Raw genomic sequence first — 16,839 nt, forward strand, 5'->3', positions numbered from 1 at the left:
ATGTATTTTGATTTGTTTAACACTTTTTTGGTTACTACATGATTCCATATGTGTTATTTCATAGTTTTGATGTCTTCACTATTATACTGCAATGTAGAAAATAATTAAAATAAAGAAAAACCCTTGAATGAGTAGGTTTTCTAAAACTTTTGACCGGTAGAGTATATGTACAAATGACCTCAATTACCTTGACTAACCTGTACCTCCGCACATTGACTTGGCACTGTTAGCCTCGTTATTGTTATTTTATTGTTACTTTTTTTGTAAATATTTAATATTTATTTAGTAAATATTGTCGTAATTCTATTTTCTTAAAACTGCATTGTTGGTTAAGTTAAGGGCTTGTAAGTAAGCATTTCACGGTAAGGTTGTTGTATTTGGCGCATGTGACAAATACAATTTGACTTGATATGATTTGATTTGGTGGCATCTTTCTGTGAGGAGGTGAAAAGGCTTGTTTCTTATGTCTGTCACAATAAAATGGTCCTAATTCATTAATTCACACATTAATTTACATTCAATCATTTTCATTCATTCAGTCATTAATTCACAGAAGAACAAAAACAACCATATAATGTAAACATTTGTTTTATTTCATGCCAGGAAAGGCACATTCATACACTCAACTGAACATGTCCATATATCAGAACTGTATATGCACCTACATTCAGGCAGTGCAGGAGTTCTGATGTCAAGGAATAAATGCATTAATGACATTTACACATTTTGAACCACAAATGATAGCACACTGGATAGGACAGACTGGTTTTTTAGACATTTAGCGGAGGAAGCAAATGTGCGCCCTTCAATCCATATAGCTGTCGGAACAATCTATACAGTGCCTAAGCAGACTGGATCAGCAGCACTTCATGGTATTTTGAACAGTCTACATGAATACATCTTCTTTTCAACAGCTAGGTCAAACTCATTTGTTCCTCAACCTACTTGTTTCCATTACTTATGCATTATCTTTATGTACAGTTCATAACTCATCTCCTTAGAAATTGCATAATCACCTCTCATCCTTTCTCAGAATAATGCATATGTGAGTAAAGCATGGTAACAGTCAGGGAGATTGAACCAGATACATGTGTTACTGTGCTTCCTACTTCTTAATCACAGATCAAATCACACACTCTCATTATGAGACAAGAAAACGTTCACAAATGAGCACCTGAAAACTTATATCCTTTAGCTTATTATCATGGATGACCTTTGATATTGCAAGCACAAATAGATTGACTGGAGGGTAGTGGAGGACAATGCTTTGCTATACTATCTGGTAGACAGAAGAACAACATCATTCATAATGGTATTATATCAAATTCAGAGGCAAAATGAGTGTCCCTATTGTTAGTTGAATAACTAGCATCAGTATTTAATAGTAATGTTTATGGACTACTCTTACATTATTTGGATTGCCTATCACCAAAGCTTTGGTCCAGCTTCTCCTCTGTCCACAATGCCGCTTAGATTATACTCTCAGAGGACAGGGGAGGTTTTTGGATTTCTCAACTGTATATTGACAAGAAAATTCTCTAATATCTTAAAAGCCTATTCATGCAGCAACTTCAAATAGTCCAGTTAGGTTAGATAATTCATAACGTAGACACACAGTAAGCATAGGTTTCTAAATGCATAATATCAGACAACACCGCAAAATGTTCTTGAGGCAAAATGCTCCATGTTGGGTATAGATGAATCACTATGTTTCAAAAGCGAACCTGTATCCTAGACTGCAGGTGTGAATAAATGCACAGTGTACGACAAGGTTGACAGATACTGACTGCAACGGACAGATATTTAGTTTGCTTAAGGATATGTTTTAACAGCTTTACTTTGGATTGATTATATTTGATGAGGTTGTTGAACTTGTATGGCCCATTTGTTTAGGTGTGTGGTGTATGTCTTGTAGTAACTTGTTGCCATAACAATGACCAATCCATCCACCACTTCCATCCAGTCAACACTTTAGTCTATAACCTGCTTAGTAGGGGATGATTACCATGACGATGACCTCATGCAAACTGGAACGCAATGTGGCATGACAAATCTTACTCCCATAATACACCACAGTCACTCATTGACTTGTATTTTTTAATTGTCATTTAAAAAAAAACATTTATTTAACCTTTATTTAACAAGGCAAGTCAGTTAAGAACACATTCTTATTTTCAATGACGGCCTAGGAACAGTGGGCTATCTGCCTTGTTCAGGGGCAGAACGACAGATTTTTACCTTGTCAGCTCGTGGATTTGATCTAGCAACCTTTCGGTTAATGGCCCAACCCTCACCTGCCGTATTGTCTGGATAGTTTCACAGTTTTCGAAGTGAATTATTTTCCCCTTTGAAGTGAATCCATAATATGGACCCAGTTTTATAAGATCATCATTTCGTCATGACACCAATCAGCAGTGATATATTACTCACAAGATAATGGATGATAGGTAGCAAGGCGATCCACACACCATTTAATGGTCATGCCTTCCTCGCTTTTGTTCACAATGGTCCACTCACCAACCAAGTTTGGTACTGGAGAGAATTACAAATGGATATTGTGTTTTAATAACATCCTCTGGACCCGAGGTCTGTCTGATTACATACACCAAATGATGAAGCACAGACAGCTGTCAAAGGGGAAAGAGAAACACGCATCTCTGTCAGATTCCTCTTCTTTCCATCCTTTTCTTCATCCTTCTTGCCACAGTCCTGTTCAAATGCCAATTCTAGCTTGGAGCACCAGGTGCCTCCCCTCCACTTCCACAACAAACTCTGGCCCTGTTAATAACAGCTCTCAGCCTGCGAGCAGCCTTAAGACCATGTGCCACCTGCCAAAGACAGGCCCTCGGATTGGGTTTGCTCATGTAAAATGAGACTCATTATTGGTTATTTGTCCATGGGCTTGTTTGGTTTTGGTGTCTGGGCGACAACACCATTGACTATAACAGTCTTATCAGGATCAGTCTTGGCGGCGTTCTTTTTGGACATGTCAGGCTCCCATAGGAAAAACTCGTGCAGGAGGGTGTTGACTGTGTCAGGGCACTCCATCATCACCATGTGACTGCCCTCCTCGATGACTTTCAGAAAAGCAAACAGAAGGATCTAAAATTAAAAGGATAATAGTTACAGTCAAGATATATAAAACATTTTACAATACGATATTAGTCATTGAATATGATGGGCTTGATATAGGGACAGTTCATAATTCATATCATAATTTAATTTAATTCCTCTTTTGTAACAACTTCAAATTGAATTGATATAATGTATATTTTATATATGGGTAGTAGAGCTTCCTAACTCAATTGACATGGATTGGTATTCATAAATGTATGTCTCCTTACCTCGGCCATGCGTTGGTCCTCATCAATGGGCACAAACTTGTCGTACATGCCGTGCACCAACAGGATGGGCACGGTTAGCTCAGCGTGGTACACCTCATCCCCCTCGGGCCAGTACTGCCCGCTCATCATGGCACGCAGCACAAATGGATTCACGTTGAAGGCATTGCCCTGCTTCAGCAGCTGCTTCTCTTTGGCTCCCTGATGGGCAAACCCAGCCCTGAACATGTTGGAAAGACTCATAGCCATCAGTATTACTTGACATTCGAAATTATGTGTTACAGTAAATTCCTCTTACTCTTTGTATGCAGTAGAAGCTAAGCATTGACACTGTACACTACAGTATACTTTCTGTACGAAGAGTATCTTGGTTATGTTTTGTCTACAGCAATAGGTTGTTGTTCTATTTGTAAAGCGATGTGTTGTCATTTTGTCTACAAATGTTGTTTTGTCTGGCAATGTGTTGTTGATTTGTCTGCACTTCAATATTGTTTTGTCTACAAATAGATGAGATGATTTCCTTACTTGAGAAAGCTCCAGGCCAGGCAGGGGGACAGGCAGTGCAGCACACAGGAAGGCAGCTGGAAGATGGAACAGAGGCTGGGCTCCAGAGCTGTGGGCCCCCCTCCATTGATCATCACTACCTTGTGAACCTGGTCTGGATACTCATGGGCCAGGAAGGTACAGAACGATACCCTGAAAGGGATATAATCAAACGTGTAAAAACAATGTATTGGGAACCTGCTGTCTAATTGGTCCCTTCATCATCACATCGTCATAACCCTGCCCTCTAATTGGTCCCTTCATCGTGACATTGCCATAACCCTGTTCTTTGATTGGTCTCTTCATCATGACATCGTCATAACCCTGCTCTCTAATTGGTCCCTTAATTGTGACATCGTCATAATGCTGCTCTTTGATTGGTTCTTCTTCATCAGTCATTGTCAGCACCAGTTTATTATGTGTTTCAAGGCATGTTCAAATACTGTTATTAATTTACTATCATGATATTCCGTCTGTTAATTGACCTAAGACATAAGATGATACTTGGTAATCAATTGACCGTTCATTTTGAACAGAGAAGCAAGCATACTGACCCATAGGAGTGCCCAATGAGGATGTTGCGTTTACGGGCGTATTTCTTGAAGATGGCACGCATGTCTTCGGCCAGGGCGTAGAAGGTGTAGGCCGCCGCAATGTGGGGGGCCGTGCTGGCCCCGTGGCCCGCCAGGTCAGGTGCGATGACCTCATACCCTAGCCGCGAGAAGAAGTCCAGCTGGCTGCCCCAGATGTCCAGCGAGCCGCCGACCCCGTGCACGAAAAAGAGCGCCACGTCCGAGTGCGTCCCCTTGCAGCTGGAGATCTCCCTCTCCGAGTCAATCATCACCATGCGCTTGGGCTTTCGGCGACGCCGGCGAGGCGGGGGTGCGGGTTTCTGCTCCCCGACCATGGACAGGGGAGGCGCGGGTTTGGGTTCAGGAGATGTGGGCACTTCCTTATAGTCGGCCAGTTCCACCTCCACGGTGCTGCAGGGCTCCAGGTCTCCATCCTGGCACTGGACAATCTCCGAGTGCAGCACGTCACCCAGGTTCTCAATGACTAGCTGGCCGTTGCGGTAGACAGTGATCTTGCGCTTGCAGTGCACACTGCTACTGTTGTTGCTGTTTCCGCTGCCCTTCTCCTGCTCTGGCTCCTTTACTTGGTTCTCCTCCGTCACTACTGGCGCCCGGCGCTCGGGCATGATGTGGCGAACCCTGAGGACTCTACCAGGCTTCACTTCTACAAACTCGAAGGTGTCAGCTGGCTCAGAAGAGTCGACGGGCATCACCAGGCTGGCAGCCTTCCCAGTCAGACAGCACAGGATCCCATCTGTAATGCTGGTCAGCATGGTGCCTGCCTGCAGAGACACATCCATGAGAAATGCCAACGAGCTATCTTTTTCATTGAAAAAATGACATTTTCAAACGGATAGGTAGTAAGTACTGTGGTAAGAACATGAGGTAATCACAGGACGCTGGTGTCACCTCAATTGGGGAGAATGGGCTTGTGGTAATGGCTGGAACGGAATGAGTGGAATGGTATCAAATACATCAAACATGGTGTCCATGTGTTTGATGCCATTTCATTTGCTCCGTTCAAGCCATTATTATGAGCCGTCCTCCCCTCAGCAACCTCCACTGCGGGTAACATAATCTGAGTGTCGACAAAGTCTCTGATTATAAAATACTGTTTATACACAACAAACATAGTATAACAACCTAAAAAGGAGCTGTCCTCCCCTCAGCACCCTCCATTGGTAAAAACACATAATAGGAAGGATCTGGTAGGCTTAACAGACAACAAAGAATAACTGTCAACAAAGATCTTTGAGTTAAAAGTTCCCCCTGGCTCTCACCACAACAGTTCACCACACAGAAAACTACAAAACAGTTATTTGTAAATGACATTTGCTCCATGATAAACACCCTAGGGTTTCTCAATCATTAAGCTTTCAATTTAAAAAGTACCAGTTTCACACTGGGTTCAACGTCAGTTCATAGATAACAGTAAAAACAATACCCACTTCGTCTCAGTGTGGAGAAGCAGAATCAATTCACATAATGACCTAGACACAAACTAAGAATAGACAAGGCTCTTCCAAAATGGCCCCTGGACCCTAGGGTATAAATAGAATGTTAGCAATGGCACAGCTGGGTTCATGCCAACTGCTCACTGACTGTATGTATTCCATGTGCCAATGGGGTTTGGTTTTCAGTACACCAGCAGACGATGGTCTTTACGAAGACGGTTATGTCCAATAATGTCTCAAGAGGTTTTTGGCAGTCGGGTATTGGAGTATTTTATATCACACTGTTTAAATATAGACACATAGACTATCAACGGGAAGCAGAACGGAAGTGGCATATCTACAATATGTGTTGGAACTTGGATCCAGACTTCATTATTTCCTATGTACAGTAACTGTGTCTCTGCTAACGTAACCTAATTTAAACTGTTGGTCTATCGTTCAATTATCTTATGTAAAGCTGGAGTTTATGATCTATTTATGCCTAGAAATGATGATCCCGGCCATGCAAGACATTTGATTGAGTTACATTTCCAGTCAATAACGTTCACCGATATTATTAAATCATGCTCATAGCTACAGTCAGTGAGGTCTGGGGAAAACTACCACAGCCATTTTCAATTCTCAGAAAAGTGTTGCTTCCACAACAGGGAGGCTTTTCTAATGACGAGTTTGTGGAAACCCTTCCTATAAAAGCTGACCTGACACACTGGCTTTAATCAACATTTATATTTCGCTCCTGTTATTCACACCAAGGTCACACCATTGACTTATATAAATGTCAAGCCACACACACGCGCACGCACACACACCCACCTCCAATCACCTTCAACCCCGGATTCATATTCTAGCTTTATACATGATTTATTCACAATAAGGGGAGATGTGTCTAAATGATTAATACTCGCGGGTGCATTTTAAACAGACTAAGTCTCATTGTTCTATCTCTTTTCTCTTACATGTAATTGAAATGTTCATCTGTGTAATGCTTGCCATTAAAATGCTGAATAGCAGCAGATAAAACTGCTGTGTACGTATATTACAATTCCCGACCCAGATGTGTATGCTAATCGCTGACGCTGACCTAGCGAAGTTTATTAAGAAAATGAGGTGCACTGGGAAATGAGAGGCTTCTTATGCCAAAAACAAGTTTTGTTTAGCTTAACGATTTTGAGAGTGCAGGTTTGGCGAAGGCAAGTTAATGAAGTTTGGTTTAATATACAGATGGGACATCAGAAAGCAGGTAATGGGGAGAGAGGAGGGGCCATTGATCCTGGTAAATGACACCTCTGCATGAGGTGGAGCTTTATTGCTCACTCTATCCCTGCCTCCACACACACAGGGGAGTTCATTAACGTATTGAAGTGGCACACAGGGATCAATGTTTGGCTGAGGGGGAGAGGGATGGAGAGAGTAAGTGAGATGAGAAAGAGAGAGTGAAGGAGCGGGAAGGTGGATAAGGAGAGGGAAGCAGGGACGAAGAGGGTGCGAGAAAGAAGGAAGGAGAAATAGAGTGAGAAAAACAGAGAGAATTTATGGAGTGTTGTGAAGGTTGATGCATCCTGTACTATCCTGTTTCATCCAGGAGCCAAGTGAAATTTTTGATTGCCTTTCCTTGGTGCGTCAATATGGTGAGCTGCTACAAGCAGTGAGTGAATCATTAATCATATGAACATCTGCTACCATCACAACATTCAGTAGACACATCTAAATGTGTATTTATTTAACGTGATGACCTCTAAATCATGACATTAAGTTTAGGGTTCAGGATAGTGGATAATATGTCTATTAGCACTGCGAAAGCCATGACATATAGGCTTATACTGCATCTCCCTTATGTAATAACATATCATATTGAGGTTATTATATCATCTGATCGTATCAGGCTTGATATAAGACTGAACAGGAAGTATGTTGGAGGTGGACTTCCTTCCAGGGGATGAGGTGATGATTGATAAACTGCGAAGAGACTTGCACTCTATTGAATACTCTATTCGCACCCCGTAGCGCACTAAACAACCCACCGTGGTTCGCAAAAAAGGGTAGTCTCGGTTCCGATTCAATTCGTGCCGTGGTGCGGTTCGCTGCTGGTGAGAACGCAGTCCGTACAAAGGAAAATATTATTGATATTGTTTGACTGCGAGCATTTGATGAAATACACGCAGCATCATAACCTGAGATCTCTGAAACGTTCGGTGAGTAGCAGCGCATTTATGAGCGCATCCGATGAAGATTAGGGGATACCGGGGCTATACCAAGGATATAGGCTACTGAATTCACGTCGCAGTGCTGTTTCCTCCGGTCAGCCCAAAGCGAAAGTAATATGAAGATTGGGACAAGTGATGCTTCATGATAATCACAAACGGTTTTAACGTGAACATTTTTGTCTAATAAACAAATGACTTGCAGGGACACGTGGTTTTGTTTAGGAATTGTAGTTCGTTTACATTTGGCAATGTGAAACCAACCGGACCAAATGATAAAAAACACAAACGATAATAACAATAGTCGAACTCTGATTTGAACTATAGCTCAAAACTATGCGTGAAAACTACCTAAAATGCAAAGGACCTCTCGACTCAACGTCCCCTGACATTTAATCCCACGTATTAAGGTCGAAAATTAAAGTGAGATTTGAATATGAATTCTCGAGCATGGCGCTTGCAACGCTAGGGTTGTGGGTTCGATTCTCGTAGGGGCCCAGAACTGTAAAAAATACGAAAATGTATGCACTCACTACTGTAAATCGCTCTGCATACGAGCGTCTGCTAAAGGACTAAAATGTAAATTAAATGAGTTTCCAAGTGGACTGCCTCTAAATTCTCTCACCCATGTTCCTCAGCCATTTTACTATTTGATCTGCAATGCAGAATTAGGTTGATTATTCAAGCGTCATGTTTAACACACATTTGGTACGCTCTGTGCTCTAGTTTTCCACCCACACTAGGCCTCCAGTAGCCTAATACATTCTGATGCATATGTACAGTATTCAAGATACCTGGTTTGGAGGACCACTGAATCTACGATTACAATAATGTATCAAGTCTGTAAAGAAATGCAAATGTGCAGTTTATAACTAGTTATGTTTGTACTACCTATAAACATATAATGTACCACAGAGCGCAGTCAAATTCAGGTAAGACAATTGAGCATACGATAATTTTTTCAAAACTATTATGAAATATTTAACAATTTGCCAAATAGCCACTACAGTAGCCTTTATATATGGTAAGAGGACCATGAGCAAGATACAGTATATACCAACAACATAAATCAATATGGAGTTGGTGTGTTGCGCATTAATGCATCATGATTGACATCTATTTATCTGAATTCCCATTATGAAACATAAAATATACTGTTTCAGATATGGTATCAAATTGAAACAACATATAGTAATAACGTTTACTGGTGCATATGCCTATTTTTAAACGAAATTCTTACCTTACTGATGATGATCAAGGATGATGAGAAATATGATGCTCCTCTCCCATAAGACGATAGTCAATAGGTTGTTTATAATTAACTGCAGCTGAAAAATCTGTTGCATTGGTTGCAATATTAGTATAATTCAAAAGCAACCTGCAAAGGTCCTTCTGCAAGATGGAGAAGTTGATAATTGGCTTTATCTAAAGATGGTTTACATCTTACTAATCAAACAAATGGAATAAGGCTTTAAATCGAAGTAATGCACACTAGGAAGGTGTGCCAATTGCAATTTTAAAATTACCATAGTAATGACAGATAGCAATGCTTTTTCGATCAGCATCCTTCCGCGCTGCGCACACGGGCGAGATTCTACCAACCCTTTTGCCCTTGTTGTTTTCCGCATCCACGGAATTCTCCTCTCAGCTTCCTTCTGCTGTTGAATGACAAGTAATATAGCGAATAGGCCACAAACATTGGTTCTACTAAAGCCAATAGGATATCTTGTATTCCTGTTGCTATGGCCGGGTGGGGAATTTTCAAATCAAGAGATTCACATACCATAGGCATGTGTGTGTGTGTGTGTGTGTGTGTGTGTGTGTGTGTGTGTGTGTGTGTGTGTGTGTGTGTGTGTGTGTGTGTGTGTGTCTTGATATTTATACAAGTCAATGTGACATGTAGCTAGATGGGTGAATGGATGGATGAACCCATACTGATGAAATAGAAATGTAGAATACATGTGGAAAAAGATGTGAGTGAGATGAGCAGCATCAACACTGCAGCATCTGGGACTCTACAAGACTCCTTCACCTGTCCGGTCAACCAGATCATTGGCCAGGTCCTTCCTGCATGGCAAGATGGTGCTGGGGGCCATGAAAAAGGTTACCTACAACCCCCTGAAGTTTCACAACTTAATTATCATCTGAATTATCAAAGAAATGGCACATAAAGTTGTAATTAATTTAGCATAAAAAGCTTAAAACAACTACTCTCCCACGTGTGTAATACAATCATATTCGAATCTCTGGCTGTAAGCGATAACAGGCTGTAGAAAATATGTTACTATAAGTAATATATCGAAAACATGGTGGTAAATAAAACATGCATTTAGACATATGTTGTAATATGTCTATGAAATAGATAAATAACATGTTTTTTTAAAAACGTTAAAATACAAGTACTTAAATACGCATGTATTTGTCTAAAATCTCCAGACTTTAAGTGGATTATCTCCATTTCAAATCAACATCTTTGCGTTCAAACGCTTGTGACCTGCACTTCGATTGGATGAAAAACGAGAGCCAATCGTAGCTCTGAATGGAACGAGGGTGATTTTGCATTTCGATGACATTCATGTTGTGCTTAGCGCATACCCCAGTGGCCTAGCTAGCTAGCCAAGTCAGTGATAAAACCGTCTAAAATATTGTCTAAAATGAATATTATCAGGTCCTCATTTTCCCGGTTTCATGGAGTGATATGCTCCACCAGGTAAATTAGCTACGATGTTCAAATGAATATGAAAAGTGTATGTTTTAGAAGTCCTCGTGGCATGAGTTTCCACGTATACTAGGTAGCTAGCTAACGTTACTGTTATTTAGCTAACGTCAGCTGGCTAACTTTCTGGATATGTGAATGATGTTGCTGCAGCAGTGTTGCCGGCTTTCTTTGCACGTTTGATGCCACCCTCCACGTCTTACCACATCAAATGTGTTGCTTACATGCTTGGATTTACTTTAAATAATGTTTATATGTTAAGTGAACTAGCTATCCATGAACTGATGCTAACTAACTCATGACAAAACAAACTAAACTAGCTTTACATTTTCACAAACCAACAGCCATATTTTCCTAAAGCTTGAATGCGTTCGCACTCTGCTGAATAGTTTGCATGGTTAAATCATAAAACTAATAGCATCCCGTACGTTTATTATCATACAGGATTGTTGCACCACAGCTTCCAGTATCCAGTGGCCACCAGCCACGAGCACTGAGTGGTTGGGTGCTGTCCCGGGCCAGTGTACCTCCCCAGACCTCTCGGTGTGGACCTCTCACATCACAGGCAGAGGGGGCAGGGGTGTTTCAGCAACTCCCCTGGCACCACCAGCAGATTCGCACAGGGAAGCGGGGCACAGAGTATCAGCCCAAGAATATAAAGCGTAAGAGGACCCATGGCTGGATCAAGAGGATCAGCACTCAGGGTGGCATCGAGGTGATTCTCCGTAGAATGCTGAAAGGGCGAAAATCCCTGTCACACTAAGCACCCAATGGACAAACGTTTTTTGGTGAATTTATTGAAGTACCCAGGTTTTGCCACCACTGTTGAGAAAATGCATAACAACTTCAAGACTGACTGGCCCAGTTTTGTGTAGAACTGAATGTCAGTTATTGGATATGTGAAGGCAGATGTTTGTCCATGTAAATAGATAAATATTTTACACACTTTGACAAATGTTTTCCCATCATGTATTTCAGCAACTATCTTGTAGAGGCTTAGAAGAGTGCAGAGCCTTGCTGTTGCAATCAGTGAATTTGAAATGGCATATGACCTTGTTAATTCATGCAGGAGGAAAGTTGTGATAAAAGACCCGAAGTTGTACATGTCAACATACATTGGTGGGGTTGAACTAGGTCCATAATTTGAATATTGTACTTTAATAAATAGGTGCTGGGCTATAAGCATCTGTGCTATTCAGTTGCTGCTAAAATAGATAGACCTTCTGACCTTCATACATTTTAAAGCTAATACACATGTGTCATTCAAGTCTTAGTCTTGCTCAAATAAAAGCTGTCTGAGTTTCTGAATAAATATACTTTGTTTTGTTGCATGAGCGTGTGTGGTTGGTACAAGTCAGTGGGGTTTGAGATGATGCAACAAATGAAATATATACATTTCTGTGAATAATATCTACTTGTTAGGAAATTACCAATTTGAAATGATACTTGAAATTAAAAATAATGATTTTGTTGCTACTGCGCATGTTTCTGACCACCTTGCCGTCACGTTACATGTGAAGGCATCTGCTCGCCATTGGCGAGCTGGTTTCTCACGGAAACACTAGTGACCCAATGAGCATTGTACTGTGTCATTCTACGATTGTCCATCTTCTCCTGTAGCCAATGGAGCATCAGGCAAGAAGACGAGGAACGCCCATACACGGACTAGGAACAGAAATGGAGTAGATGGACTTGTTATCTTATACCTCAACTCTTGTTACCCTAAATTGCGTGCTAAGCTAGCAGTCAATTAAGTACAGTATGCTTTGTAATTCGATGCAACACAGTTTTATTTGCGTCTAAGTCAAACCTAATTTGACAAATAACTCATCTTTATTTGATTGTAGCATATTCTATACGAATTTGTAAACAACCAGTGAATGCTTAGCTACGACAAAGCACTGCCTATAATAGTAGCTAGCTAACGTTAGCGAGTTGCTAGCTTGATAGACAAGCTTGGCTAGTTAGCTAGCTGGTAGTCTTTGCTAGTTTATGAAATAATTGGAAATGACTTGGAATTGATGAACACATTCGTTGTACTTTGTGTAATCTTGAATATTTGAGAAAGCCAAGGCTAAATATCACTTTTCGCTAGCTAGCTAAGCAGGTTCGTGTTGTTGCTAGCAGATTTTCCACCCGCATCAGCTAACGTTAGCTAGCAACTTTTTTGTCTGTGTTGTCTTTCTGGGGTGAAAAGCCACAATGGATAAGGTAACGTCTCTTTTCTTTTAGGTAGTTATTAAGCTAAACATGTAACAGTTACTAACTAACGTTAGTTGGCTACCATGTTTTTAGTTTGAACTCGTTAACGTAGTTAGGAAATATTTACTTTTGGATCCTCAACTGACTTAGCTAACTAACTGGATATGACAGTTAGAAAAGAGACATGTTTCATGATATAGGCCTAATATATTGTCCCTCACTAACTACTCATCTATTTATTAGCTCGCTAACTAGCTATGTCATATGTGTAGGTACAGTAATTGCTCAGTTGGTTATCCAGGAACATGTTTCCCAATCCTACTGTTCAGACTTGAAGTATCCTAAAAAGTTTGAATAGTCTGAGCCATTTCTCACGCTTGCCACTTTTCCTAAACAGGCAGATTTTTTAAAAGGACTACCTGTCTTCAACAAAAGCAATTTCAGCAGATTTCACGCAGACTCTGTCTGCAAAACTTCAGTAAGTGTCATCCTGCCATACAATTTCTGTACGTCAATGCAATCTCAAATGAATGGGATTGCTTGGCATTTCACCTGTATTGGAGATCATGAATTGCTAAAGTCCAAAATAGATATTGTGCCAAACAATGCCATCATTTAGTTGATCTTTGTTATATTTCTTGATGTTTGAGACTTTCAGTTAGTGGACTCATACTTGATTTAAACTCTTTGTCACTGATTTCTGTATTTGTTTCAGAACCGGAGACCCTCTGTGTATCTTCCAATTCGGGAGTATCCATCAGAACAGAGTGAGTGTCCCCTCCGATTCAAATGGTACTCTGTTGCCACAGTATCTGTGCTGATGTGTACTTTGGATGAGAATTGTGTGAAGCTTGAGTAATAAAGCTTACACATTATTGATCTATATTTACAACATTAATGCATTCTTTGTGATTTATATTGGTTTTGATCTGATATATATATTTCCTTCAAGTCATTGTCACAGAGAAGACAAATATTCTATTGAGATACCTTCACCAACAGTGGGACAAAAAGGTAAAGTAATGGGAAAGTTGATACCTTGGAAAGTCATAATGTATTGTTCCTTTACACGATATGGGCACTGTATTGTTTAATGTATGTTAGCTAGTTTTCCAAGCCCTCCATGTCTTTTTGTCTTAACAGAATGCAGCCAAAAAGCGGGAGCAGGAGCACAGTGAGGGGGAGAACACTGCACCTCCGCGGAAAATTGCCAGAACGGACAGTCAGGAGTTGAATGAGGACTCGTAGAGTGCTGTGTCATCAACATGCAACACACACACAATTATGGATAAAGAAGCACACAAGCAAAGTGCATTTGACAGACAGGACAGACCACTGCCTACATTGTTCAACATGATCTTGGGACGCTGACAGTTTTGTCTCTTTGTATTTTATTTTCCCTTAACTTCGATTGGCACATAGCTGAAAAGCTCTGCCTTGATAACAAAAGACACAATAACATTATCTCCTCCCCCTCAAATTCATCGTTGCTTGACCATGTTTCTACATTTCTATTGCTCTGTTTGCTTTCATTAATTTACTTGTACTTCATCTGTACTTTGACCTGTGTTTTTTAAAGTCACGTCCATTTAATCAATTAAATTGCATGCAATTTATATATATCCTTCTGGGCTTGGAGTGAATAGAATATGGTCTCCATTGCCTCAGTTTAAGTTTGTGATTATACTGTTACACTGAAGGATGCATGAGAGATCCCCAACAATTATTACGGTGACTGGAAAATGACGACAGTGTTTAGACTTTAGATTGAATTAGTCTCAGGTTGTTATGGGGAATGCTGTCTCAAAAGGCTGCATTCGTGAAGGTGTTTATCTCTCCTGGTTTGAGTGATTAATTGCCTTAATGGAAATGTGTTTCTTGGTCATTTAAGGACCCTCCCTCTGTTTACATTGTGATGTCATTGGAGGAAATACACACTGTTAATGAGTGGGTGTGGAGAATGCTTCCACGGGGTCATATTGGGGCTCATTTAAAGGCATACCAAATGCAAACCTTTAGAGCTCGCCAGCTTGTAGTCCTAAAAAAACTGACCCCCAAAACTGTTACATTCCTATGGGAGAAAGAATGGGGTTTTGGGATAAACGCAGGCTTAGGACATCTTAATGGTTTTGTTCAATGAGATAATGAGTAAGTTAACATGACCTTTATGAATTATGAAGCCTTTTTGTCCTTGTTTTAATTACATAAATGCTTCAAATTTCACCAAAAGTGACGTTAGCTGATTAATATTATTCCATGGAACAAAACGTATAAGATTTAAGCCTGTGTTTTCCACAGACCTTATTTTTGGCATTTATCCAAAAACCCTCCCAAAACCATATTCATTTTCCCATAGGTTTTGGCCAACGAGCCATGACTGAGTTAGTGCCTACAGAAAGATGCCATTACTATTGCTCTCTATACAGTATAAAAACAGACCAATTTTGTAGCAATGCATAACAAATTATGCTCAATGTGTTTGTCAAAACTTTGTTTCCCCCTAGACTCTAGCAGCTAGATTGCCATCACATCTAGAATTATCTTGAAACAGATAAGTGTTTGTGGATATTATAACACTTATGACTGTTAACATGGTATGGCTCCACAAGTAAACATATAGCTAGCTGCCAAGACTAAACTTGGCTCAGGTACTTTGATGGCTCCACAAGTAAAACCATAGCTGCTAAGTTGCAACTTGGCATAATCGATCTGTGTGAACCTATAGTATATGTCTTGCTTTAGTCAATATGTGGGATACATGTGCAATTCAGGTGTATAGAACCTTGTCTCAAAGTGGCCCGCCGTATAAGGCATGCTGTTAAACTGTTAATGTGGGGCATAGTTGTGTTTGTAACATTATCGACAGCTGTAATTACACAAGCGGAGAGTATTGTTCCTGATCCGCTCTCTCTATCCTTCTGCTGCTACTTACAAAGATCTGGTATTGTCTAGTGAGTCGTTTATCCTGTCCAAAACTATGGGTTATAAAGTTTGTGTGTATATGGTTTGCTTCTTTAGACCATTATCAAGTAATAGTTCAAGGACTTGCAGGGTCCAGAACCTTTAGATCATTGGATCCTTGTATCTTACCTGTTTGAATGCATGTACAGTTTAAACTCTGCAGGCCATATGTTTAAGGTGGTGTCAGCTCATCTTGTTTGAGTTGATCTTGAGGCTGGCTGACGATCAGCTACCATTATGTTCCTTGGTGAAGCTAGCTGTCTACATGTGTTAATGTTGAGAGTTCTTTCCACAGGTAGACACGTGTTTTGAAGATGATGCACTCCCTCCCTCATTCAGTTCTCAACAGTAAACTGTGTGATGATCTGTATAGACATTGTGTGCTGTGATTTAAACCGTGTGAATGTGGGGCCGTGCCATATAAAAGCACTTGTCTTGGGACCTTACTCCTGTTGATTTCAATGAAAACGCTTAAAATATTTGCCCATGAAATTTTGAGGTCATTTTTTGACCATTGACTTTTCCAATGGGCAAATGTTTATTGATTGTTTCTCTTTAAAACCAACAGCTGCAAGCTAAAAAAAAAAACAGCATTTTTTTTGGTTGATCTCATATGGCAATGACCCTCTGCAAAGATGTGCTTTCAAGAGTACTTTATGTTTCAATACTTTGGATCATTGGTCTCAATAAAGTGATCTGGGATGTGTCAAGTTGCTGATGAACGTTTGTTTGTACGGTCTACTGAGCCTCCATGAGGTTTGTGTTTCCTTCTTATAATATTGGAATTCACCAAAACATATTTTGCATACACGCAAAGGTGGCTAGTAAATGAATATACCTACAGACGGC

The 16,839-nt window shown here is 40.4% G+C and overlaps 2 protein-coding genes and 1 pseudogene across 3 annotated transcripts; 2 read left to right on the forward strand and 1 right to left on the reverse strand.

Annotated features, from left to right (window-relative positions):
• Positions 1-572: 572 nt before the first annotated feature.
• On the reverse strand, positions 573-9,728 carry LOC139560145 (protein ABHD8-like). Of its 2 annotated transcripts, none has more exons than XM_071376689.1 (5): positions 9,352-9,728; positions 4,439-5,238; positions 3,867-4,037; positions 3,345-3,561; positions 573-3,102 (listed from the first exon to the last, which is right to left on the reverse strand). In XM_071376689.1, exons 2-5 carry the CDS (start codon positions 5,227-5,229, stop codon positions 2,887-2,889), a joined length of 1,395 nt encoding a protein of 464 aa, XP_071232790.1. In that variant the 5' UTR covers positions 5,230-5,238; positions 9,352-9,728; the 3' UTR covers positions 573-2,886. The 2 variants fall into 2 exon arrangements, with proteins under 2 accessions (XP_071232790.1, XP_071232791.1); XM_071376690.1 differs by lacking the exon at positions 9,352-9,728 and adding an exon at positions 5,905-9,305.
• A 934-nt stretch (positions 9,729-10,662) lies between these two features.
• LOC139560146 (uncharacterized) lies at positions 10,663-12,139 on the forward strand (annotated as a pseudogene).
• A 323-nt stretch (positions 12,140-12,462) lies between these two features.
• LOC139560147 (DET1- and DDB1-associated protein 1-like) lies at positions 12,463-16,696 on the forward strand. Its single transcript, XM_071376691.1, has 5 exons — positions 12,463-13,038; positions 13,427-13,507; positions 13,745-13,796; positions 13,982-14,043; positions 14,173-16,696. The coding sequence occupies exons 1-5, from the start codon at positions 13,030-13,032 to the stop codon at positions 14,275-14,277; spliced, it is 309 nt and encodes a 102-aa protein (XP_071232792.1). The 5' UTR covers positions 12,463-13,029; the 3' UTR covers positions 14,278-16,696.
• The last annotated feature ends 143 nt before the right edge of the window (positions 16,697-16,839 follow it).

Source organism: Salvelinus alpinus, chromosome 30 (genome assembly GCF_045679555.1).
Source record: "Salvelinus alpinus chromosome 30, SLU_Salpinus.1, whole genome shotgun sequence".
In the NCBI taxonomy this organism is placed as follows: Eukaryota; Metazoa; Chordata; class Actinopteri; order Salmoniformes; family Salmonidae; genus Salvelinus; species Salvelinus alpinus.

Excerpts from the sequence above, each read along its gene's own strand:
- LOC139560145 (XM_071376689.1), bottom strand. The coding sequence starts at position 5,229 with ATGCTGACCAGCATTACAGATGGGATCCTGTGCTGTCTGACTGGGAAG. Across the intron at positions 4,038-4,438 it reads CTCATTGGGCACTCCTATGG|GGTATCGTTCTGTACCTTCC; the intron begins GTCAGTATGCTT and ends TATCCCTTTCAG. Across the intron at positions 3,103-3,344 it reads AGGACCAACGCATGGCCGAG|ATCCTTCTGTTTGCTTTTCT; the intron begins GTAAGGAGACAT and ends TTTTAATTTTAG.
- LOC139560147 (XM_071376691.1), top strand. Across the intron at positions 13,797-13,981 it reads GGAGTATCCATCAGAACAGA|TCATTGTCACAGAGAAGACA; the intron begins GTGAGTGTCCCC and ends ATTTCCTTCAAG. Across the intron at positions 14,044-14,172 it reads ACCAACAGTGGGACAAAAAG|AATGCAGCCAAAAAGCGGGA; the intron begins GTAAAGTAATGG and ends TTGTCTTAACAG.